The sequence below is a fragment of the Nymphalis io genome, chromosome 15 (assembly GCF_905147045.1).
Source record: "Nymphalis io chromosome 15, ilAglIoxx1.1, whole genome shotgun sequence".
NCBI classification, from domain to species: Eukaryota; Metazoa; Arthropoda; class Insecta; order Lepidoptera; family Nymphalidae; genus Nymphalis; species Nymphalis io.
In genome coordinates, this window is record NC_065902.1 from 1,449,018 (window position 1) to 1,475,530 (window position 26,513).

Here is a 26,513-nt window from a genome sequence, read left to right on the forward strand (position 1 = left end):
ACACTTGGATTTTAACAGAAGATTACGGGTTTAAATCTGCAGTAGCATCACCGTGTTATCGTGTGTTCAATTTGCATCTCGCGCTAAGCGGTCAAGGAAAACGTATTGATAACACTTGTATTGGTTTAAATTTTGAAAGTTATGTGCACATAAGGGGAGAGTGCAATCCACCCAGAAGTCGGCCGTAAACGCTTTGCTACTTACATTTTTTTTAATGGCCATTATAGCCATTCTCAAAGACTAGTCATATATACTGTAGATATTATAGTGCAACTATAAGCGCAAGCACAGCACTGTCTATTCCTTCACTATCGATAAAACCAGAGAGAAATCAGGTACAGGAAAAAAATAAAAAAAAGTTCATCATAGATAATAATTAATTAATTTATTTTTAATAAATAATATTTACTTATAATAATATTTAATTAAATTAACTTAACATCATTCGCTTGCTCTGCATATTTCGAGAAAATCTTACCGAGGTCATTGCTAAGCCATAATGGCTAACTGTTGTATGTGAATATCGTTATATTATTTGTTTTACAGGTACTTCGTAATAGGGTTTTGAACAAGCGCGTCTGGTTAGGTACCAGAAACTCATTACATATTTTACCGCCAAACAGCAGCTGCAACTGCTGCAACGTTACTTCGTACTGTTTTGTTTCGATTAGAGGAGTGAGTGAGCCATTGTAGCTACTGCACAAGGGCATCCCAAAACTTTTGGCGCATTAGCGATGTAGGGAATAGTTAATATTTCTTACGGTGCCAATATCTTAAGGCGGTGGTGATTACATGCCATTACGTGGCTCATTTCCCAGTCCGCCTATCTATGTTATAAAAAAAACCGACCAGTCAAACAAATAAATCAGGTTATATATAAAAACAATGGATTGTTATTGAAATAATTTATAAATTAAGAAAACTAAAAAAAATATGGTTTCGTTATTCGTCGTCATCCACAACAGCGTGATATTTAAGGAATTTACTACCTCGCACAATTACTTTATATAAGCAGCTGTCGCCTGCGGTTGTTCCGACCGATATGACTTGTAAACATTCAAGAAAACTGCCTACACGTGTCTAAAAAGCCAGAACCTTTTGTCGTTATAGATCAATAATAGTACAACCTATGGACTTTGCTTCTTATGCAGAACTCTTATTTCAGCTTATAATAAAAGAGATTAAGGGCTGAACCGGAGGAGCGATATGACCTTGTTACAATTTATTTATAGATTATAAAAAACACAATTTCATGCTAGAAACAGTAAAATATAATAATTATTGACCATTTTGAAAGAAAAAAAGGGTAAGATGTTTTTCCATGATCAGATATTTTTTTAATATTATTAACATTCTACACACATATTCAATACTTAATTTAAGTAGTATATTCAAGGAATCGCTTTCCAGCAGCCAGTTACTTTTAGGTATAAGAATATTAATTAAAATTAAATTAAAATTCTGTCATCGTTTCACGATCGGCACATCAGAAACAACAGCGGAACCGGACATCCGTATGAATATTTCAATTTATTGGAACTCCAACAATTTTACTCCTATCACTGGTAGAATATTATCCTATTTAGGAATATTAATTATTATTATGAATAAAAAAAAAACAACTTTAAAAATAATACTATAATTAAAATTCAAATAACACAATAAAACATAGTACAAAACTAAGTTTTAAATACATAATTTGTAAATTCAATTTAAAAAAAATACAATAATTCATATTGTCTAATCATAATGAAGCATGAACTAATTAGCAAGTAACACATATTTTTTTCAAGTATGTTTTGTGTTTTCATTTAGTAGAATCATAATTATATATATTAATTCATTATATGTTTTAAGCATGTTATATGTAAGCTAGTGCTGCCATCTTCAGGTCATCTTTCATACTATAATGTGACTATTATCTATAAATTCTAGAAATACCACGTGTGATAGTACGATCAATAAAGATATATTATAATTCTTAAAAAATACTCATGAGTTTTATTGTTAAGTTTATAAGCTAATCGATTTCTATTAATTTACAGCTACATTAGTATTTAGTATGTATGATTGTCGAATGTCGATGTCACTAATCATCAAACTTACCAGGATTAGACTTTTCTCACAGATTTCGACGTCAATAACAGTAAATTGAGCGGTTTAACATCTATTTTTGGTGGATAACGTACCAAAAAGATTTATGTTTTTAATTTTAATCTTATGCGCACAAGCAATACAATACTCAGTAGAAATAATTATTTTATATAATATTGCAAAATAGTTATTCCTGTCACATATAACAAATTTAAATATTTTTTAAATACTTATTACTTTATTTGACTTGCTTACTACTTTGTTATTTCACTCGTTTCTAAGAAAAATAGCTTGCAACACAGGTTGTCACATCGAAAATTGTAATCAAATTTTTACTCTGTGACGGACTATGTATCTGAATTATGACGGTCGTGTATTTAGTTTCTTCGAAGACCGCATATAATATGAATTTAATTCGCGCACTGTAATCGATTTGTTTTCGTCAAAAATCGCGCCGAGTGTCATGCTAAATAATAAATAAATTTAGTATTTTATAAGGAGCATCGAAAACACTTACCAAGATGGCAAAGTACGTATGATGTATTTAATTTCGTTAAACCGATCATTATCGACGAATAGACTTTTGAACAATTTCTGCTCTATGTAAGCTTGACTTCACATTATGAAATCGTAAATTATTGACATTAATATATTATATATTTTGAAGCATACAGGATCTCGATAACATTGATCTTAGTTTTTACGCAAATATTTGGTTGATTAAAAAAAAAGGAGTACTAACTTCACACAATTTTTCCCAGTAAACGTAATTCCCTCAGGTGCTATAATTAAATAAAAGAGCATTATTTATAATTGAAGTTAATACTCACAGTGAACTCATATTAAATTTATGACAAAGATAACAGTTCAGAGACTTTTCTTTTTACATATTAACATATTAGATATGACCAGTTATTAGATTATGTAGAGAAAACACAATTCATATTAATCTGATAATAACACACATTAATTAGTATTTTATATATATGGTTTGTATATCTTATAAAGCTGTGCATTTGCATATTGCATGTTATAAATAAATTTTAAAATTTTATTTACTCTATTTATGTTTTTTATAATCTTTTACAATTCAAATATTAAAAAAGATTACTACATATAATTTACTTTTAATACTATTATTTATAAATTATAGTATTAAATAATAAAAATTAAATTTTTATTATTTAATACATTTTTAAAAATAAGTTATTATAATGAAAGCTTCCTAACAGTAAAACCTCTCAGAGGGTCATTCGTAACTCATAAGATGTATATATTTTTTTTTACTGTAATAGAACTGTTGTGCAAATGTTATACATTACCAAGTTTGTTTAATGTAATTAATTTCTTAAAATATAAAAATTAAGAGAAAAGAATCAATATATTACAGATTTAACTAATTTATTATAATTATTTAAATTTGTTTTTTTTTTTGTAGGGAAATGATGATAGTGTTTGTGTACGACACACAGTGCTGCATGGCTGAAGAAGACGATCCCGCTGAAGCTGTGCTTTACTTTCACCCTGGATGGGTGTCAGACACTCAGCGCTTAGCCCTCGCTGGACAGGTTAGTAAATTACATTCTACCAAACATTCTACAAAAAAGTGTGGTTGTAAAATTTGCCAAACAAAGTTTCAGACAATAATTGTGTCAAAGATTTGATTTGGTAATAATGATATCTTTCTGGCCGAATTTCGGTCATGCCGGTCCACCTCAACGATGACTAGCCAAACATGCAGAAGACTAAGATGGAAAGGTGTACTTTTATAATCCGATGGAATGGAATTGCGAAACAACCGGTCAGAAATCATGCGCAGAATAAACGGCTTTAAATACTTTCTGAGACACGAAAGTGTAAACAAAGCCAATTTCCCAACTTCGAGCTGTTACCTAAATTTTTGACTGAAAACACCAGTAATATTTTATTGGCCCCACCCGGTTAGAACCAACGACCTCGGTGCGACACTAGCAACTAGACCAATGGTACTTAACCTGCGGCCCGCCGGCTTTTGTGGTTGGGCCATTTGATGTTACTTTATTTTCAACTATTTTAATTTTCAAAGGTTTTTTTTAACACCTAAGTAATTTAATGCTTGTGGCCTTGTTGACACACTGCAAAGTGTTTGAAACGTCATGAAATGATAAAAATGTTAAAATATACGCGATAAATCCGTTCATAGTTGTTTAATTTAATTTGTAACAATCGTTAGGAAATCACTACCTAAATATTTTTTTTAACGCTGGAAAAACGCATTACGCGTTTCCCCCACGGGAACAGTGGGGGGGGGGGGTATATGGGGCTCGCATTTGTCCAAGGCTCTAAGTGCGCCCCATCAACACATCATCGGAATACCCACTAAAAAACCAGCGGTACCCTTTCCGTCTTAACAAGGAGCGCCGTGACGCGGCCCGCGACACCATGACTAACACGTGTTTGTGGCCGTTTGTGTTGAGTATCGCTGAACTACACGAACGAGGCAGTCAATAATATTTTATTCCGAAATGTTCTGCAACATTAAGAATGACCACAACAACATATTTAGAGACCGGTTATGTGACATTATAGATTCGAAAACAAAATATGTAAACGCGGACATTTTACGAAATAAAATTAATTCTAATATTCTAACAAAACAACACTCTCGAGACTTAATGTTTGGTAATTTGTATGTATTGATTGTAGTGTAATTTATTTTACGTTACATAAAACTACTTTTTAAATCTTATTATTCTTATACCTGTGAATCTAATATCATTTCGGAAGTATGTGCGTCGTAAATGATAAATTTCGAGAAAGTTTTTTTCGTTTTCGAACTCATTAAGTTACTTGTAATACTCTTATTAAAATGCTGACGATTCGTGTTGACATTATTTTTAAAATGTCTGTCATGTATTATTAATAAAACAATCAGCGTCCAAACACGAACAGTATGTTATTGATTTTTCCACTCACTAAAGCAAGTGTAATAATTTGTTAAGCACTTGATAAGATAATTTAAGTAGGTAGTATCGACTCTTCTTGTATTAACAATAATTGCTCAAAGAAATGACTTGTGTTATAATAATAATGGCATTGAGTATACGGATTCTTCAATAGAAATAAACAAATAGCAATCCAATTAAACAAATCTTCACAACAAGACACTAAAAAACTACTAATTAACTTATCGTCTGAATTTAGTTTAACACTCATTTCGCTCTGTCATTATTGATTTAACATTTGAAAGAAGAAGACAGCATTGTTTAACTAATCACCCGCTTAACGTTTATACGTAAAATCGATACGCTTTAAATACAGGAGGGTGCAAATTTTAGTGTCACCCTACAATAGCTAAAGGTACATCGTTGGATAGGTATTTTTAAGCTGAACAAAAGTTGATTTTGTTGTAATGATGATTTTGTTGTTGATGTTTTTATTGCAACGATGTATTTATTACACGTCGCTATTGGAGGGTGGGACCAAAGTTCATACAAATCCTAGCAATCATCCTTTGTATGGATGGAAAATGGTTTTTTTAATGCAACGTATTAACTTCATTTTAACATTTTTTATTTATTTATATACTCAAAATATGGTATTTAAATACACAAAAAATATTGCCTAAATATTTACCTACTATTTGAAAGTAATCTACAATCTAGCTTAACTTTTTATAGTTGTTACCAAGAGGTACCATCTGCCAAATCTCGCCAATTTATAATTTGAGAAGATTCGTGGTAAATATTTTATTTAAAATTAGCTGCTGCTATATTTCTGAATGGTATATGCAAACCCTCCTACATGGTAGATGCGCTCAAAAAAAGGCCCCCAGTTACCGGCAAGCCCGCTAGGCCCGACCAAGATAGCGGTCGCGGTATCAGCAGGGCAGGGGGTGCAAAGAATCACCGAAGAAGTAAAAAACAACTTTACATGGCAACGTATAATGGACGCTCGATAAGGCTGAACCCTCACTTCGCCGAATTAGAAGTAGAGTTAAGTCATATAAACTTTCATATACTGGGGTTATCTGATGTCCGAAGACAGGGGGAGGACACGATAACTCTAGTGTCCGGTAACTTACTCTACTTCCGCGAAGGTGATAACCTCTCCCAGGGTGGTGTCGGTTTTCTAGTCAAAAAGGATCTCATTAGCAGCATTGTAGAAATCAGTAGTGTGTCGAACCGGGTAGCGTACCTTGTCGTAAAACTTTCCGACAGGTACACCCTGAAGGTCGTACCAGTTATATACCTGTACGACTGTATGCATATGCACAAACTTCGGCATACTCTGATGGTGTGGTTAAAGCGATGTACGAGAACATCGCAAAGGCCCTCAACAACACCTCGAAGGCCCAATACAATGTTGTTATGGGAGACTATGCTAAAGTGGGAGTATAAGTTAGCAGTGAATCGAAAGTCGGAACTTACGGCTTTGGCTGCAGAAATTACAGGGGGCAAATGCTGGTAAACTTTCTCGAAGCGCAGGGGCTCTTTTTGATGAATTCTTTCTTTCAAAAGAAGCCCCAGAGGAGGTGGACCTGGCGAAGCCCCGATAACGTGACAAGGAACGAGATAGACTTTATCGTTTCGAATAAAAGGCACATATGATATGATATGATGAGATGTCTCAGTGATCAACAGGTTTAATACCGGAAGTCACCGCTTGGTTCGAGGCACTCTAGATATCAACTTCAAAGCCGAAAGATCGCGAATGATGAGGTCTACTCTCCGACCTACCATGCTCCAAGCTGCTCAAGGCGCTGAAAAGTTCTAAATGGAACTTCAAAATCAATTTACCGCGTTGGAAACCGTAAGCAGTATTGATGAGAAAACCGACACCCTGATCAAAATATTGCAAAACACATCCCGCAAGTGTTTTCCGCCACAGAAAAGAGACAACGCACCAAAACTCTCTGCTGAGACACTGGAGCTCATGAGGAAACGACGAGAACTACCATCGTTTTAGTCAGATAAGTCTTTAAGCCGAACAATAAAAAAGCTGACGCGACGCGATCTCCGATGCTCCAATACCCGTGCCATCAAGGCTGCGAGTGAGTAAAATCGGGGATCGAAAGTGTTCGCTCGCAAGTTTGAGTTTGAAAACGGTGGGGTTGTTACCTCTAGGCCTGAGATTGTCGGAGAAATAAAGAGGTTTTATGGGTAGTTGTTCTCTTCAAGATCGGATAAACGTGTGGGAATCAGTATTGATGACCAGCGCGCCCCTCTTATGCGCCATTACTCCGGGAAGCACCCGGTCGTTGACCAAGGCGAGATTAGGGCAGCTCTAGAACAGCTTAAAAACAACAAAGCTCCGGGAGATGACGGAAGCACAACAGAGTTGATTAAGGCAGGCGGGACTCCGGTCCTGAAAGAGCTAGCAAGCCAGAAGACCGAAGAGTATAATCAGCCGCTGTGTATGGTATTTGTGGATTACGAGAAAACCTACGACTCCATCGAAACCTGGGCAGTGCTCGACTCATTGCAGAGATGTCATATCGATTGGAGATATATCGAGGTACTGAGATATCTGTACAACGCCGCTACAATGACTATCCACTTCCAGGACTGTAAGACGAAGGCGATCCAACTGCGTAAAGGGCTGAGACAGGGGGATGTAATATCCCCGAAACTGTTCACCAACGCGATCATATACAACATACAAGTCGGTAGAAACAACTTCGAGAAGGAAGCCGATCGAAGAATTCGCTTAGGATCGTCTATACCGCAATGTTTGAAGACGAAAGTCTTCAACCAATACCGTCTTACCTGCTATGACCTACGGTGCCGAAACGTGGACACTAACTGCAGGACTATTCCACAAATTCTATGCTCGGAGTATCTTTGAAGGATAAAATCAGAAATGAGATTTTCCGGAAAAGAACCGGAGTCACTGACATAGCTTGCAAAATTGGCAGGCTGAAGTGGCAGTGGGCTGGTCACGTAGGTCGTAGGACCGATGGCCGTTGGAGTAGACAAGTCCTAGAGTGGAGACCGCGGATCGGCAAACGCAACGTAGAACGCCCTCCAACCAGGTGGACCGATGACCTTAAGAAGGTGGCGGGCACCGATTGGATGCGGAAGGCGGAGGACCGGGAGCTTTGGCGCAACTTGGGATAGACCTATGTTCAGCAGTGGACAATGATTGGCTGTTGATGATAATATTTCTGAAGACATTGTTTACGTTTACAAATTATGAATTTTAAAACACATTTTCACCGTACCGTTTCATTCACTCATTTTAATCGTAGATATAATCTTTTATAAAAGCTATTAATAATATTTTGGCCATTATAGATATATACGCGGAAAAATATAAGTTAAAAAATGAAAATCCGTAAGTTTTTTTAAATAGCTAGTTAGCCGGTAGTCATACTAAAAGTGGGTAAATCAAATATATAATATGCAGTAATCGCAAAATTCATAATCTTCAGACTGCAAGATGCATCTTCAATATGTTTTGATTTTTCGCCCTATCTAATAAAAATTTTGTCAACTCGAAGACATTTAACGGCTGTCCCCAACTTACCAACCAGCTGAAAAATATTTAATCTCAGAGTTCGTAAGTGCTAACTAGCACTTACGAACTTATGAAGATCGATCTTCAGCGTTGGGTGGCTTCCCAAAGCAGTTCAAGTAATGTTTTGTTTATTAAACAAAAAGTCTTATTACTTAATTTACATTCCAGTACATAGGTAGTTTTGTTTAGTGTATATTTTTTTCTAAAGTATACCATATCTTCACAAAATATTTTAACCTATTCATGTATTATACCTTTAATATTCGTTACCGTTTCGTACCAACACACAAAAAAAATTAATTATGCAAACAGCGAGGGGTTACCTCTCGGAAAGTTTTAAGTTCGTATTTGAATACAGCCTAAAGCGTGCCTATTGAGGTAGACCTCATCTGCATAATACGTACGTTTGAGCTGCATTCAAAGGGGTGTGATTTGACTTTTAATGTGTTCTGCTTCATTATAAAACATAACATCAGGCTAAATAAGTGATAATATCAAAAGAAACCAATTAAACATATTAGTTTTGGTAAAATATTTTTTGGATTTCAATCGAAAACTGAAACTTACGTTAAAATTTTAATTATATCTTGAAATCACGTGCATCAGAATGACTTTACAGCCACAGATCAGCTTTAAAATACTACCAGCATTTAGTAACAATTTAGTACTAAATAGAAGGTATTATTTTAAATATAGGTATTATTTTAAAGAAAAGTAATATGGTATAGTAATAGTTAAAGACTGTTTGTTTGCCTGTCTGTGACATCGTAGCCTCCAAAACGAACTATTTATAATTTTAGGCTTTTATTCAAAAATTGGTCTACCTTCGATTTGGGCTTACATTTTAGATAACTTTCGCAATTGCTGTTTGTAGAGTATTAAAATATACACATATAAATAAAATAAATGAAGTTTTTGTATTTGACAAATGTTTCTACAGGTCGTCGGTGCTGCACACTGCATTAAGTCCCTCTTCTCACAGCCGTTGGCCATTACGTTGCAGAGTGGTAAATTTATTATCAGAGAATATGGCAGATATATTTTGGTATGTTCTAATATTCGAATATCTATAAAAAATAATATTGATGATAAATGTTGTTGTATTTTTTCACTTCAATTTCGAGTTGTCAAAGCAAAGACAAACAAATACTTCCTCAACACTGACTTGCTTGGGGTTATTAATGCAAATACACGAATATGGCTACCGTCGAATAAAATGGGGAAACTATATATACCGCGATTTATTATATAATCTAATATATTGTCTTTTTTTATAGAATAACGAACGAACGAACCAGTTTTATTTTATTAATCATCTACTTCAAACTTAATCGATTGACGTTATTATCATTAGGCAATAGGCAGCGACAGAAACATCCCTGACTGGGTGCTTAAGAACCGAGCGAGTCTTCTGACATCTATGATCAAAGTATACCATGGTGACCTTCAAGCTCTAGCAGCTAGTATGGAGGATCAAAAGAGACTGGCAGAGAAACTCTACCAAATCTTCGAGACATATCTACCAGTGCTTCAATACGGTTGCCATATTTTCCAACGAGTGCCAATGCTGAGTCTACCGAAGGTAATTTAAGTTTATATTTGTTTTTTATAGTTATTAATTTACTAAAACGAATGTTATTTTAATAAGATTTGAAATATCAAGTTTGTTTTTTTACACATGCTTAGTGAAAACCTACATGATTAGAGAAAGCCTTACAAATATCTAAATATCTAGCAGCACAATGACGATTTCTGTTATTTAAAAAATCTAGAAAAATACATAAATTGACAGAAACTGATTGTTGACGGATTTAAAGAAAAAAAATGGGAAAATTACATGCCCGAGTTTACTATACTTAATTTGTCGTTTTCAATTTATTTATTTCTGATACTTGGATGATATCAAATATAAATAGATCATTAAAGTGTTTATTTACATTGATATATATTATCAATGTTGATTAAATGAAGAGGTACAAAAACATATGTACGTATAACGGGCATATAATTTTATAAACTTACAATTATTTATTTTTTGATAATAACAACTGCAATTCAGTGACATATTCTAACATAAGTACGATAACACTGATAATTTTGTAGGACGTATTGATCGAGACGTAAAATAGGATTAAGGATTACATTACCAACTTGTATTGGTCAGTAACCCGACATAGTATATCCACCACAATTATGACGCGAATTGAAAACTTTATAACGAAAACTTCAATGTAGTATTGAAGTATTACTTCAATGTATAGTAGTATATTGTCATGGCGGTTGTATGAGCAATATAGGGATAGGTAAAAGGTATGGAAATATGCTTTCCTGAATTTATATTACATTATGATAAATTTGATAATTATTATGACATAAGAATCAGTATGGCTAGCTAATTCAGGTCAAACATGAGCTAATTGCGTTTCTTTCGAGAGTCACAAAAAAAAATCTATATATACATATTATTTTTTTAATAGTTTGAAATTTGTTAGCAGGGAGACTTGACGTAACCACTCACCACTAAATACAGACGTGACAAGGAAACAGTAGAAACTTAAAAGTCTATCTTTGAAAAAGGTCTATTAGGTTTTGTATTTTACAAAAGCAGCCGCTATCCAAACGACATTCATAGATTTCCATGCTGTTTTTTGGAGTCTGATTGCTGTCACGTCGGATTATGAGAGTGAGATTATAAAGAGTGCACTTGTATTTGCGCACGCCGCACACACATGTGGTGCATTATAATTTGTCCTGCTCTATTGGCTTTGGCTTGTAAACAAATGGCTGCCTTGACTGAAATCATTCAAAAGGAAAGCGTCATGATCATATACAATGACAAATTAAATTAAAACCTTGAATGAAAAAAGATCTAAACATCAAAATATAACATGGTATTCTTGCTATAAAACATTTAATTACATATTATTTATGTTGTAAAAATTTGTTTGTTTCAGAGTGCCACGTCTATTTATATGGAATCAATGCAAATACTAGAACATTGTCGTCGTAGTAAAGGAGTTTTAGGAGGTGTAATACTTTACAATAACAAGTAAGATTATCTTTAAAAACCTACTTTGTTTTCTGTTTATCAATAATTATCAACAATAAGTACATAGGAATCAAAATATTTCAACATATTTTAACTTAAAGTATTTATATTTTCAGAATAATTTCGACACAACTACCACCAAGTTTGACGTCATATTTAACGGTAGTAGACCCGTATCGAATAAAATCTCCAGCTGAGAGCCTGGAAACACAGATACCTTTGCCGTTGGGTGCTCAATTATTAGTTATTTACGTCGGAAAGAAAACTTACAATAATCTAAAATCACAAACTGATAAATTGCAAGAATTCTTCCAAAAAGGAGAAGAAGTTGTAACAAAATATAAAAAGGTATTTGTTTAATTATGAGACCAAATAAAATATTTATAACTTCCCATACAATTATTTTGTATGAATTGAATTAAAAAATATATAATTTCAGGCACAAGAAGCAGATCGTGATAGGGCGCGCGACTACGCTACATCTGGTATGAAAAGAGACAAATCATTACTCTTTACTGCCGTTCCCGAAGAAGACCAATCAATGATATCACCTCCAAACAAGGATGAAAATACTGGAGTAGAAAGAAAACCGACTATGCCCGACGTTGTTCCTTTCACAAACAAGCCAAGACCTCGACCAAACAAACTCTCCTTAAGTTTTAAAACACAAAAATCATTAGATGAAGATGTGAAAGAGGACGAAAAAGTATTCACTGGCCAAACCAGTGTCTGTTCCACACCTATGGTCGAATATAAACGATTACACGGCAACATGCTATCCATATGTCAAAATCCTGATAACGATGACAATTTAAATCTCGAACCAGATGTCCTACAAAATATAGATAATTGCACGAGCATCGTTGGAGATGAAAAACGTGATAATAAAAAAGTTTTAGACACAAATTATATAGGCGAACATTTCATCAATAAACCAGAGCCCATACGTAAACTCGCAAGTGTCACAGATCTGCAAGAAACGTTTAGAAAGCTTACCTCTAGAACTTCTTCTAAAATTAAAATAAAGAATTCTAAAATGGACGATAATTCTAGCCTGTCGCCGGAACACAAGAGTCAAAATACTATGACAATTAATGATCCACTCTTCCCAGTATTTAGGAATGATGGTGTAGCAATATCAGAATCTCTTTTTAACCAATATCTTGAACAGTATTATTCAGGAATCAAACAAAAGTCGAAAGAAGAAAATATGTTCAACTTCAATTTGAAACTGTGTGAATTGGATAAATTTAAAGATTTCGACTCTGATTTAATGAAATCACCGCAACGAACGCCTAAAAAAGTTGCCAAAGAATCAACAAAAGCATTACAATCGGATCATTCAAAAAGAAAGTCTCTTTCATTACCTTTAAAATCCTTATCAGAAAATACAGATACGCAAACGGGTTCTGACTCCGAAGCGATTAGTTTGAAGAAGAAATTATCTGGTGTTCAGTTGACGCCTCTTATGGAAAAATTAAGCCATTTAGCTTTTTCAGACAAATCCAGCGGATACAGTAGTAGAGTAATGACACCTTTAGAATTAAGAGAGTTCCTTACCCCGGCTTTAGAAAAACAAGTGACATTTTCCGGGAGGTGAGATGTATAAATTTTTACGAAATCGAAAAACATTACATTATTGACATCTAAATTTTAATAGAAACAGACGTTAACAAACAATTTAAATACTTTAAATACTAACATAAGGTACTCCAAAGTAGCTATTAAGTATTATCAACCTTAAGTAAGGCTAACGGTAGCTACGGTAAGCTAGTACGGTAACGGGTAATTAGTTAAACAATCCCACGCCTTCTTTCGAATGTCAAACAACTAATGACAGAAATTGAGAAATCAGTGAAATAATAAGATTTTTAAAAAAAATATTATTAATTACACGAATAACATAATCGTAAATATTTACCCGCAGAACAAAAGAACATCGCCAAGACGATAGTGACGAATCGGATGCAGAATCCGATTGTGACATAGAGTTGCTCCCATCCTATAGTGACAATGCTGTCAAATGCGCTCTTTTTGTAAGCGGCTTACACAATATGGCATTGCTGGCCTTGATTGATATGGAAGCAGCGAATGATGCTGATACTATTAATGCTTTGGTAAAGTAGTATTTTAAAGTGGTATTTGGTAATAGTAATTCGAGATAGTCCAATAGTTATAATTCCTCTCATCTTGTCCTTGACGGTGGAGGAAAACGTCGCGAGGAAACCTGCATGTGTCTAATTTCACTGAAATTCTGCCACATGTGTATACACTAACCCACATTGGAGCAGCATAGTGAAATAAGCTCCAAAACATTCTCATAAAAAAGGAGAGTTTTTAGCAGTAGGACATTCACAGGTTGTGAATCAAAGGAATATAAAATTATTTTATATGCTTTATATATAATATGTAAATAACATTTTCTAATTTAATATGATAGTACTATTTTAGTAGTGCAATAGTGGTACTATCTAAAACGCTCTTAAATACGTCTATGACTGTTAATATCCTCAGTGCTAAATTCAATATGGCTTGATCAAAAATATAATATATATAGCATCTTAGATATGTCTCTGCAGTTTCACCAGCACCGAAGCCTTAAAATTATGGTCACTAGCATTAATCCTTTTTTTTGTTACCATTGCCACACAAAGCCATAATTTATCTTGTCTTTGAGGGACAGATTTGGGCAGCAAAACTTTAGTGCTTTTTTGTGGTAGCACCTTCTGTGAACCTATAAATCAATATCTTCGTCCGGGTAAAGTCTACGTTTATTGTAGATATGTAATTTCTAAAAGCTGCAAACAATTTAGTTCACCACAACACAAAATAGCTTGTGCATCCGCAAACGACAGTAACACTAAAGTAACAAAAAAAAAAAATTACAAGAAACCAACGTACACAACGACGAGACCAAGATGCGACATCATGTTAAATGCCGTGCGTTGGTAGTTTTGGTTTCCGTGTTATCTTCTGCTCAAACTGTTGCTGCCTCCTACAAATTCTTTTTATATAAATATATTACAATTTTCATATTTCAGTGGGAAACATCATTGAATGCATTAGGTCCAATCGAGCAAAAGTGTATGGAACCGCTGGCAACGGAAACGGACACTTCAGACTACAGCTACCTCGTACTCGACCCAGACTGGGGCACGGTAAAGAAGGGCGGACCCTGGGCCGCGCTCGATATCGCAACCATGGGCTTCATACACAACGAATTTGAGGAACGACCGGATTTGACCGAATTCATTTTACGGTAAAGCTCAGAAATAAAGTCATAAATTTTATTTAGCTTTCACTTATCTTTATCAAAATGATTTTCCTCGCTCCAGGAGCGAGGACAGCGTGGTGCTGGGCGCGTCGTGCGGCCAGGCGCAGATCTACTACCAGGAGAGGGGCGCGCGCCAGGCGGGCCCGCCCGCGCCGTCCGACGCGCTCGCCACCGCGCCGCTGCGCGCGCGCCGCCGCCTGCACCGCGACCACTCCGCGCTGCTCTTGTAATGCACTCACCGAGGAGCCCGACGCCTCTCTCCGAACTCACTATTAATACGAGATTCGAATTCGTCTCCTGACGTGTACTAGGACTACGATTCGGGGGTGAGAACTTTTCTCGAGTATAGCCGATGAGATAATCCACATTCCGTAATGTGAATCCCAATTTTTAATTACTGATTAATTTATTTTAAAAATGGTACACGTATATATCGTATCTGTGTAACGTTATATATGAAAGAAAATTTTACGTCTTAACATTTATATATATTACGAAATATTACAGATACAAGAGGTGCCATTATTTAAAAATAGAATTTTCATCATTTCATAGCATATATTTTTCTAAATTTGTTTTATAAATATAGCTATGTAAATGAATTTAATCCTTAATTTACTTATTTAGGAATATTTATATTCTGATGAAAAATGAATTAAGAGAAAATGTAATTTGGTAGTAATTATTGATTTTTTGTAGAATTTAGTCAGATTTCGCAAGATGATTGATTATGAGATTGCTAAACATAAGGACTGACTAAGACTAGTCATTAAACCTTTTCATCTTAATATGATCAATTCCAACTAATAATCAAACGAAAATCTTGCAGAATCGGTCAGTTAGTTCGCAACAATCCTGTCAGATTGCTCTAAATCCTTCTATTTAATAGGAGATCTAGATCTTTGCTCATTTGGTCATTGATATGGACAGATAATTTGAATAATAGTTTATAAATATAGTAGCCATTTTCGATTTACTAGAAGGTAGACAACTTTTAAGATTAATTATTCCGATTGGGAGTCCTAAAAATTCCAAGCCAATTTCATATGTAATAACCGAATATAGTTTTTATAATGTTATAGCTTCTTGTTCACGGCACTAGTATCATCTGATTTTGTCGACAACACTGAAACCTACTGATGCCAATAATAAGAACCCGCAGCTATACAACGCTGACGATAATTTAAAAAAAGTTTATACATTATCTCGTTGGGGTTATGTGTAGTATCAGTGTTATTTGATAATGAATTTACTGAGTTGGACGTTTTCGCCTTGTTAATTAGTTTTTCATATTGTATAAAAGCAATTTTTTCCTTGTGAATTATGCACTGTAATGAAACGCAATGAAACAGTGCCGTGAAGACAATGCAACAAGAGGCCTAACAGTTAATGACAGATGGTTAAAGTAGAAATTAGTTTAAAATTTTCCTCAACTATTTGACTAGACTACATACTTATTAACGTAATTCTGTTCTCGTAATTGCCAATTTCCTAGTTAGTCCGTAGTAAAGTTTACAGGACAAATACATATCTTTGAATCCATCTATAAAAAAAATAGAAAATTATAAAAGCTAAAATATTAATTTGCTGCTCTTCAATGCAGCTTTATTGCCAACATTCGTAAAGCTTCCTTACATTGCATTTAAAAAAACTTCTTAAAATTATTGACTGAATTTGCATCCGCCCAAAAAAATTTATTTAAAATAATTTCTCTTCTAATAGAATATTCAAATCAAGCTCGTACGTAATTTTTTAAATTTCCTTGTTTATAATCTATAAAAAAAAAAATAATGATTTAAACAGATATTGCTAAGTCGTACAAGACAATACAGAACCTATTTATTATAACCAGCCGAATTGCGCAACAAAAAATTTGTCTTCTTCATCATAAAGCTTTATTTCTTTGGTTTATAAGCTAGGTTTAAGAAAACTGGCAAAGTATATTTAAATTAATCTTAAATCGTATTATTCCTTAATAATAGATTAATTAAGTACATTTAGGCACATTTATGAAATGCAATGTAAGGTATGCTTCTACAATCAGTCCACCCATTTTCAAACACAAATAATGTAGTATTTTAAAAATTAGCCTAACGAAATTATAAATCTACGCTCACAATTATCTCGCCACTAGGTAGTATGTTTCCGGCCACGTAGAATATATTGCTAGTCTATCTATGCTCAATCTTGCCATCTTGTAGCTTCGTAATTTAGCACTATTAGAATACATTTTGGCCAATTATAGTTTATATCGTTCATCGTACCTGTCACACTTGTTATGTTTTAAGCTTCTGTTTAATATTATCTAACCATTTCTCGTTTAAAATGTTTTGTGAGACTCGTTATATTACCGCTATTGTTTTAACATTTGTTTTTCTTTACTAAGTCTTTTATTTTAGATGTATGAAACGTTAGATGTCCGGTTTTTATATTCAAGAGACGATTCGTTTTGCTTACGTTTGTAAATTTCGTATGTATGTGTCGTGCAACTTATAAGAATGATTGCAACGGCTTGTCACTGGGTAGCTAAAAAACGATCGATTACCGACAATAGAAACCGGGCATAAAATTATCTCGGTAAAAACAAAATAAAAACCTGGAAAAAAAATTGAACAGGTTCACACACAGAACAAAATATTAACAAATATCAATTATGAACACTTTCTCACGGTTCATACTGTGTATTCCGCTTACTGCGGGTTGTTATCTCTACTTTTGTCCGTAAGTGTTTAAGAAATTTGAGATTTTATGTTGTTTATTTCGAGAAACGTGCTATTTTCATTTATTTTGGTTTTTTAAACCATAATTTTATCACATCTCGACATTCCACTTTTATATTTAAAAAATATAAACAGAACAGTGCAAACACCGAATCGCGTCCAAAGCCAAATTTTATATTTTTTCTATTATTGCTATTTTTAATCCTTTATTGTTGTTATAACCCTATTTATATTTGTAATGAGTTAGTGTACTTCGAATAAAGATAAGGAGTGCCAATGCGTCACAGAATTGTGGTATTTATTTATAATTATACATAGATAACGATAAGAATTTTAATAAAAACCCGATAGTGAGATTTTGTTAATTGTACTACAAAATGTAATAAATATACCCCAATAAAAATAACGCATACATAAATATTTTATTTTAATATATATACCAATCCTAAACTACCTATCTACGATGACAGCAACGACTTGCAAACTAAGACAAAACGACGCGCTTTTGCGCTTTAAATATCCACTTTACGCCTTCATGTAAATTTATCATACAATAAAACATGAACATCCTATAAACAAAGTAAGACTTTTTAGTGAAGGTTTGAATCCTAAACATTTTAATAAATTTATAGTATCTTTTAATATTTTCAAAATATTACTCGACAATTAAGTTTACTTGCAGTTAAAATAAATAAAAATCAGCTATTACTTTGTTCATATTTGTTCTTTTTATTGTACCGTTGAGTGGATCGCGTTGTGCAGAAATGTCCCAACGCAAAAGTTATTAAGAGAAACAATTTTTTTATAGTCGACTTTTACATAATGTTATATGCATATTATTTTAATGACATTTCAAAACGTTATGTAACAAGTACTCTTATTACAGAAATGGTTATCTTTTTTTAAACCTTAACTTCAATTTTGTTTTTTTTTTTACAATAGGCCAGCGTTCGACCGTTGACTTGCCTGATGTTAAGCATCGACACGGTCTAAGATGTAGCACGCTTGCCTATCTATCGCGTTTCTTTGGGTTGAAAAATATCTGCACAACACAGTCCATATATATATATATATATTTAATATATACATATGTATATTAAATATTTGGTTACATAAAATACACACTACAATACTAATTAATATTACTTTATACTATAAATAATTTCAGAGCTAAATGATTACATCCCACGTTAATCCATATGAAGCAAATTTTCACTAAAAAAATATATTTTCGAATGGTAACCTTTAGAGCCGTATACGTTTTTGCATATATTTTTCACATATTGGAATATTATTGGAACTGTAAATTTATATCAAGTATACATAAAGAAAATTCTTCAGTTATTAGTAGTGTGGGTTATAACCATTATTACTAAAAATCAAACGAAGAAATCAACCTACAAATAGGACAGATAACGGACAATATAGGTGGGAACAGAATGAATGAAGAAGAATCGTGGTGACATTAGAAAACTATCAATTTATTAACAAGTCGCTCACAAAACAGGTCTACAACTAAATTACTGTGTTACCAGACTAATATCAATAGACATAGATATATATACCATCGGATAAAATGCATAAGGATCACCATATATATAATCTGTACCAGAATACTGTAACGTGTTAGGATCGGTTCGGTTTAAAAGTGGTGTGATAAAGAATATGATCATTGCGCGTGCGCGTGCGACTTCCGTCTTGCGTCTTGCGAGCTTGAGCTTGAACTACAAACGTGTCGATCATATTCTTTTCGCGACCGAGCTACATTCGCGCCTTCGTTCCGGCGCCGACACTTTCTTTTCGGCGACCGGCCGGTCCGGGATCAGCGACCATTTCGAAAGGGCTTTTCATTTCAATCAAACATTTTCAAAACTTCAACACAGTTAGTTTTTTCAAGGAACTTCATCCTTTACTTCTTGTTTCAATACCTTTTCAAACAAACAAAATCAATATTAGACTTAGTGTTAGACCTTTATTAGAGCTAGTTTTATACATCTTAGAGGCGACCACCCGCTGGCTGCTTACTCGCTAACTTATATCTAAACCCTTTTATCGCTTCTAAACATAAACAACTTATCGTCTCCGGGGCAGAGTCCTGCCTTACAAAAAAAACTCATCTCGCGACTACGCCGGCCGTACAGGTACAATATAAATGCATTAGAGACCGGCGGACATTGGAAGTAGTGGTGTATCAAAATATATTCTACACGTTCTATGATGACAGCGTCACGACATTAAAATCGACCTGCAAATCCAAAGAAGGAAGTAACCATGGTGTCCAACATTGTTACCAATTAATTATCAAATAAACACTTTTCTGTTCATTCATATTTTATAAAATGGATATTAGCAATTTGAAAAATGAGGAAATTAATTATGAATGAATAAAAAAAAGTGTCCATATACAGTTTTAAATTTATATCTATTGACTATACAAAATAATTGTTTTGGTATTTATGCACTAATGATAACACTAATTACAATTTACTTCTTTTAGAAGCATTACTTTGGAGCATTAGATACAATTTGTCATTTCACATTAGATATACTATTACTAAAATGCAAATATTACATTTTTTGTCAACAACATGTTCGTTATCGTCTTATCGTTTATACAGCTACACTATTTATTTAATTTTTCAAAATTATTTTTTCATTATTTATCACTGCATTTTTAGCAACAGCACAAGAGAGAAAAATTTAGGTATCTTTACAATTAAAAAGTATCAAATGAGAAAGCTAATATTTCTATTAATAATAACAATTGGCCATTACCAAATAAGACAAAATATTAATGAAACTAACAATGAAATAAATCTAAGTTCTATGAGGTGAATACATTATACTGATTTTCATGGAAATTGGATGAAAGTAAGTTTTATTTACCCACACCATTTTATACAATAATTTGATAATCTTAGATTTAAATAAAAGCTTGCGAGGCGAGTTTGAAAAAATAATAAAAATGAGCTTTGTCTAATATTACAATTATTAATAAAAAAAAATAGTGCGTAGCACTAATTACTTGAAGCTGACAAACGTTGTTCTAACGTTAAGAAAAATATACTGTAAATGCTAATTGGTACAACTCACAATTTAATATTTATAAATACATTTTTGTCAAGGAGGAAAGGAAAGCAATAGGAATTTATCACTAACTGTGAGAAGGTTCCAGATGTATTGTACAACTTATTACTAGCGCTTCACTCTCATTTCAGTTACTGTTATAAAAAAAAAAAACATTGCATGTTTGAGAGGGAGAATGAAACAGAGCAGTTATACAGTGCTTCGATCCAACGACAATAGGAGTAGTGACTTTAGGGGTAAGTACTATAATTACGACGTAACCTTACATAAAATTATCCCGTCATCGAGTAGAAAGAGTGTCGAGGGTCGCTAGGGGTGGTAGTAAGACTTACGCGGCGAGTAGGAGCGTTCGCGCTCGTAGCGGCGGCGGCGGTAGTGCGGCGACGGGGAGCGGTGGCGGTAGCGCGCGTAGTAGTCGCGCTCGCGCTCGCGGTAGCTGCCGCGGTAGTAGTAGTCGCTGCTGTGGACAAACGGGCTGGTTAGGTACCATACCAGTCTAGTGCCGTGTTTTTTTTTTTTAACTTAAAACTTTTAACTATTGTTATTGTTTTGGACTCGTCAATGTGTTGAGAAACGAACATGATATTGATATACGAACTTTATTTATTAGCCAATGATCGTTTCAACAATTTTATCTAAATATTATAGTGATTAATAAGAGTAACAATTTTTTTATCTTTAAAATGCTATTAGTAAATATAGTATTAGTCATTTTAACTTACTCTCTGTCTCGGCGCCTGTCGTAACCATTATCGCCTCTCACACTACAAATTAAAAAATAAAATAAACATTACATATATATTTATTAATCATATCATTATTATTGAATATATTTACACATTTTACGTAATTGTACAAGCAGGCCTTTAGTAAATCAACTTATCTTGTTGTTGATTTACTCTAAATCTACTCATTTATCTACCAACACTTAGGATACCCACATCTATAAGAAATTGTAAGTAATTTCTTTGTTGGAAGGTTGATAGAGATAAATCTTTTAAAGACAAGATATTTCAATATTATTGTTATTTATATTGAGGTAGTCAACAGTTGCATAATCATATTTGTATTATGAGTACAAAAAGTATAAAAATTGGGGATTTTATAAACAGCAGGTATGCCAGCAAGTATCCTAATATTAGCACTATAGTATATTAACACTTTTGCAAGTCCTAAATAATTGTGCCATAACAGCCTGTGAGTGTCCTACTGCTGAACTAAAGGCCTCCTCTCCTCTTTTTGAGGACAAGGTTTGGAGCTTATTCCACCACACTGCTCCAATGCGGGTTGGTGGAATACACATGTGGCAGAATTTTATTAAATTACAGGTTTCCATTCACCGTAAAGCACGAAATAAATTATAATCACAAATTAAGCACATGAAAATTCAGTGGTGCTTGCCTGAGTTTGAACCCACGATCATCGGTTAAGATTTACGCGTTCTTACCATTGGGCACACTCTGGGAATAATTGTGCATTGACAACTAATTACTGCATTCATGGTGAACAGAGATTAAGTTCGAGTATGGTACAGATAGATATGGCATGTAAATATAATGTAAACGTACTGCGTGGGCTTCCCCATATAGATGCCGGGCGTCGGCGTGTGCGCACGCTGCGTGATGGAGTAGTCGACGCGGATGCGACGCCCGTCGATCTCCATGCCCGTGCACTCGTTCTTTGCGACCTTCGCGTCGTCCTGCGACTCGAAGTACACGAAGCAAAAGCCTCTCGAACGACCAGTCTAAAAATTAAAATATATGCATATATAATTATGTATTTCTTAGTTTTGACTATGGGAGAGCAGTACTGTTACATTTTTTCTTTATGTAGCTAAAGCTTAGTGTAGTTTTCTATTTTAAATGGAAATTATTATTTTTATATTTGTTTAATAATTATTTGTATTAAATATGTACAGAAAACATTTAACCACAGCATGACTTTGTTGAGAGTAAATAGAAGACATATGTGAAAATGATGAGACTAAACTTGTTAATGTAGATTTTTTTTTAAATAGTACATTTTACTTTTCTATTGATATTCATTTATATTTTTTGTTTATTTATGTATCGTTTATAACAATCATAACAACTTCAGAACTTAAAATGTATAATGCAATGCAATTTGTAATTCTTTCTATCCCATAGACATACTCAATGAAACATTTTTTACTCGTTGAAAAATTGATTGAATAATAACACTTATTTATTGAATATTAATACTTCAATTTACTTACTGCAGCCGTCTAAGCAACTAGTGTTATTCACACATCACACACTTTCGAACCAAATTTAACACAGATAATCCAATTACAACTGCCGTAGACCAGAGATGCGTTTTTTTGAGTCAGATAAGTATTTTGCGAAGTTATAAGAAAGATACAATTGTTATTCCAAATACATTACTTCAAAATCACAAAGGTTACTGCTACACATAGGTGCTATTATGAAAAGAATAAAAAAGTTTATAAAAACTGTATACATTAAGTTATATTTTTAACTTTTTTTACTGAGGTGTGCTAATAATTGCTATAATTAGTCTCTTTAGACTAAAGAAAAGATTTTGACTCACCTTAGCATCTATGACAACTTGGACTTTGTCAACCGGCCCATATTTTGAGAAAATATGGTGAATCTGCTGTTCGGTTGTGTAGAGACTCAGACCAAAAACGCCGAGGCAACGTGATGGAGTCGGATTTTCCTGTTGGCAACATAGAGCACATATTCATTTCTCTTATAAATTTATCCTATAGCCATTTAAGGGGAGGAAAATACTAAAATATTTCATTTGACTAAATAAATATTTAGTAAGTTTTACAGCAATAAATTTAAGAAACATTTGTTATTATATTAATATAACAGTATTTTTTTTTTAATCATAAAGTGAAAGTGTTAAAGGAACTCCAAAATCTTAAATTTAACTATTATAATTTTAAATCATATAATATACTTGAATTCGAAAATTAAAGATTTGAAGTCCCCTGTATAAAAATAGTTTAAATATGAAAAGTTTTCTGTACCAAAAGCCTCACTCGATCACCAATATGCCGTCTACGAGACGACATAGGACTATGGCTATGGGATCGGCGGTAAGAGCCACGTGGAGAGTAGGACCGCGAGCGGCTGCGCGAGTAGCGCGAACCGCGGTAGGCGCGCCGTGGAGATCCAGAGCGGGAACGAGTACTGCAATAGGAATTCGTATTAATTTTGAGCATAATGACTGAGCAATTATATATAATGATATCTTTTAATTAGAATTGATTTCCATCTCATAATCAGTATAACACAACATTAAATTTCAATATTTTTAAACTTAAAAAAAAATTGAGAAATGAATGTGTCTAATACAACATATAACTTTTTCTATTTGCTACTATTTCCTTTTCTTAATAATTATGGAAAAAATACAAAGTTTTTTTTATTTTTATTATCTACACAAATAGACAGCCTGTTTTAAAATTCATATGGCTATTTGCGAGTTACCAAAACCAAAACTTTAAAAAAAACAAAGTTTTTATATATTTTACTATACTGAAAATTATGGTTTGTACATTTAACCGATATGCTAATGTATTTATATTGATGACAAATCTTTTGACAACCATCATGCATCTAACGAATATCATTTGCTTAATTAACTATATTTTAAAGTTCTCAGAAATCATAATCATTAAGGAACTAACTACTTGTCACAAGTGCTTTATACTTGTCCTGTTATAACATGATAGGCTAATTAACAACAAATCAAAAGCGATTTTATGAGACTAGTATCCTCGTACAATTGTCACACATGTGTGGAGGTGCAGGTTTTCGGTACCCTATGTAGTTTGCCATACCCCTGAAATTTTTTTAATAATCGTTTGAGTAGCTAAGATGTACAAGTGTAAACAAAACAAATTCTCTAACATACTTTCACATTTATAAGTTAGGATGCTGTTTATTATTTACAAAGACAAATATATCAGATACTGTTTATGTACCTATTGTTTCTTTTCGAATTGCTACCAGCTAATATTTAAACAGGAAACACTCTTGCTAATTCTGTTGAAGACAATATATAAACTTTGACAAGACTGAATTACTACACTCATTTTTAAACACAAACAATAAACAAAAAAACAAACAATATATTGAGATCTATCAATAACATTTCTTTTATCAGCAATTTTTTACATTCTAAATGCACCAAGCCATAACAATGCTTATCTACCCATAAAAGTTTATTGACAAACATTTCCCTTGGTAATCTCAAATATTGATTAAACAGTCTTTTATACTAACTCAAACCAAAAACTAACCAACAATACTTATGTTAACTCATTAAATTAAAGATCAGCTAGATTAGTGTTTTTATGTATTTAAATTTTTTATTACCTTGAACATGTGACTATTACAGTATTACCTTGCAAATCATTGCCATTCATAAAATGCTCATTACGAAATGTTTTTTGTTAAATATGTTGTTTAACGTTTTTTTATGATGATGCTAGAGGTCATATTCATATTATCATTGTTTTATGTATACAGCTTAAGTAACGTATACCAAAGTTATAATTTTTGTTTGTACTTTCAACGTAAAATATGATTAAAACTTTTACTAAGGAATAGATCTCGAGTAATTTATGAGCAAAGTAAATTATTATTTTTAAAGTTCTTAACTGTCCAACTAACTAAAACTGAAGTTATTGTGGATTTGTGAGATTGATTGGAGATATCATTGCGCAACCTTCGTCGTCTTGGCAGCGAGGTTATAACGATATCAACAATTTATAGAAATGATAACTACTATTAAAAATGCGAGAACATGATGTTATACGCTTTAGTATATTGAATTATAGGTTAGCATACTCACGGGCTTCTATATTTCCTGCTGGAAGCTTTTGGCGGGGGCGGCGTGCGTGACCGGCTTCGGCTATGACCACGCGACATGGCTGCAACCTTTGGAGCCGGCTCCCGTGAACCGTTGCGCGTCCTCGATCGGCTTCTCTGTAACACCAGAAAATAATTATTTAAGTCCTCTTCACGCATAGACGAAATAACATCAAATATAACGCTTAAGGCGCGAAAGCAGAATTGCGTTGTTAATTATAGTACCTCACGATCAGACATGATGAGTATTCGTATTTAAAATAAACAAAAAAAGTATAATGTATTAACACACAATCAATCTAAATATAAACCAAGATTCTTCGAATACAAATCACACGAGCACATCACAACGCGGTCGCAATGAAAAACAAAATGGCGTCAGTTAAATATCGTCAAGAATGATGTGATGCTTCATGCCAGTAAAAGGAGCGCGGCAAAACTTAAATTATCAACTTGAAAAAAGAATGTATGGTTATGGTATTGCCACGCTTAAAAAATATTAATTTAAATAAATATTAGGTAAATGAAATCCACATGGCTATTTAAGTCAGAGTAACTAATGGCCGACGATTTAAAAAAGGTGGCAGGTTCGGGATGGATGCGGACTGCCCAAGATCGGGATGGTTGGCGTATGGGGGAGACTTTCGTCCAGCAGTGGACGGCAAAAGGCTGAAAAAAAAAAACTAATGACGGTATATAATATATTTATTTATGTATTGTTATATTTTTTTACTATTATCTTGGAAAAGCAAATAATATAATATTGCTTGATAAGGGGGGAACCAAAGCAATCACTTTCCAATTATTTGCACTTGACTATAGTATCCAAAAAACAATTAAATACTTATACAATTAATACACAATATTTAAAGTTTATTTCGTATAGTATTATAATATATGGGTGGTGGTGACCATTTACCAAT

At 33.5% G+C, this 26,513-nt stretch overlaps 2 protein-coding genes across 5 annotated transcripts; one reads left to right on the forward strand and one right to left on the reverse strand.

Moving 5' to 3' along the window:
* The first annotated feature begins 2,443 nt into the window (after positions 1–2,443).
* Positions 2,444–18,053, forward strand: LOC126773719 (uncharacterized). The gene is made up of 10 exons (XM_050494816.1): positions 2,444–2,623; positions 3,533–3,662; positions 9,533–9,637; positions 9,947–10,174; positions 11,547–11,641; positions 11,758–11,989; positions 12,081–13,237; positions 13,569–13,758; positions 14,683–14,900; positions 14,977–18,053. Exons 1-10 carry the CDS (start codon positions 2,616–2,618, stop codon positions 15,143–15,145), a joined length of 2,532 nt encoding a protein of 843 aa, XP_050350773.1. The 5' UTR covers positions 2,444–2,615; the 3' UTR covers positions 15,146–18,053.
* A 1,042-nt stretch (positions 18,054–19,095) lies between these two features.
* On the reverse strand, positions 19,096–26,019 carry LOC126773727 (transformer-2 protein homolog alpha). Of its 4 annotated transcripts, none has more exons than XM_050494828.1 (8): positions 25,816–26,019; positions 25,574–25,707; positions 23,742–23,904; positions 23,294–23,422; positions 22,291–22,466; positions 21,445–21,486; positions 21,055–21,179; positions 19,096–19,563 (listed from the first exon to the last, which is right to left on the reverse strand). In XM_050494828.1, exons 1-8 carry the CDS (start codon positions 25,828–25,830, stop codon positions 19,538–19,540), a joined length of 810 nt encoding a protein of 269 aa, XP_050350785.1. In that variant the 5' UTR covers positions 25,831–26,019; the 3' UTR covers positions 19,096–19,537. The 4 variants fall into 4 exon arrangements, with proteins under 4 accessions (XP_050350785.1, XP_050350787.1, XP_050350783.1 ...); XM_050494830.1 differs by having other exon boundaries at positions 19,096–19,880; XM_050494826.1 differs by having other exon boundaries at positions 21,055–21,182.
* Between the last annotated feature and the right edge of the window lie 494 nt (positions 26,020–26,513).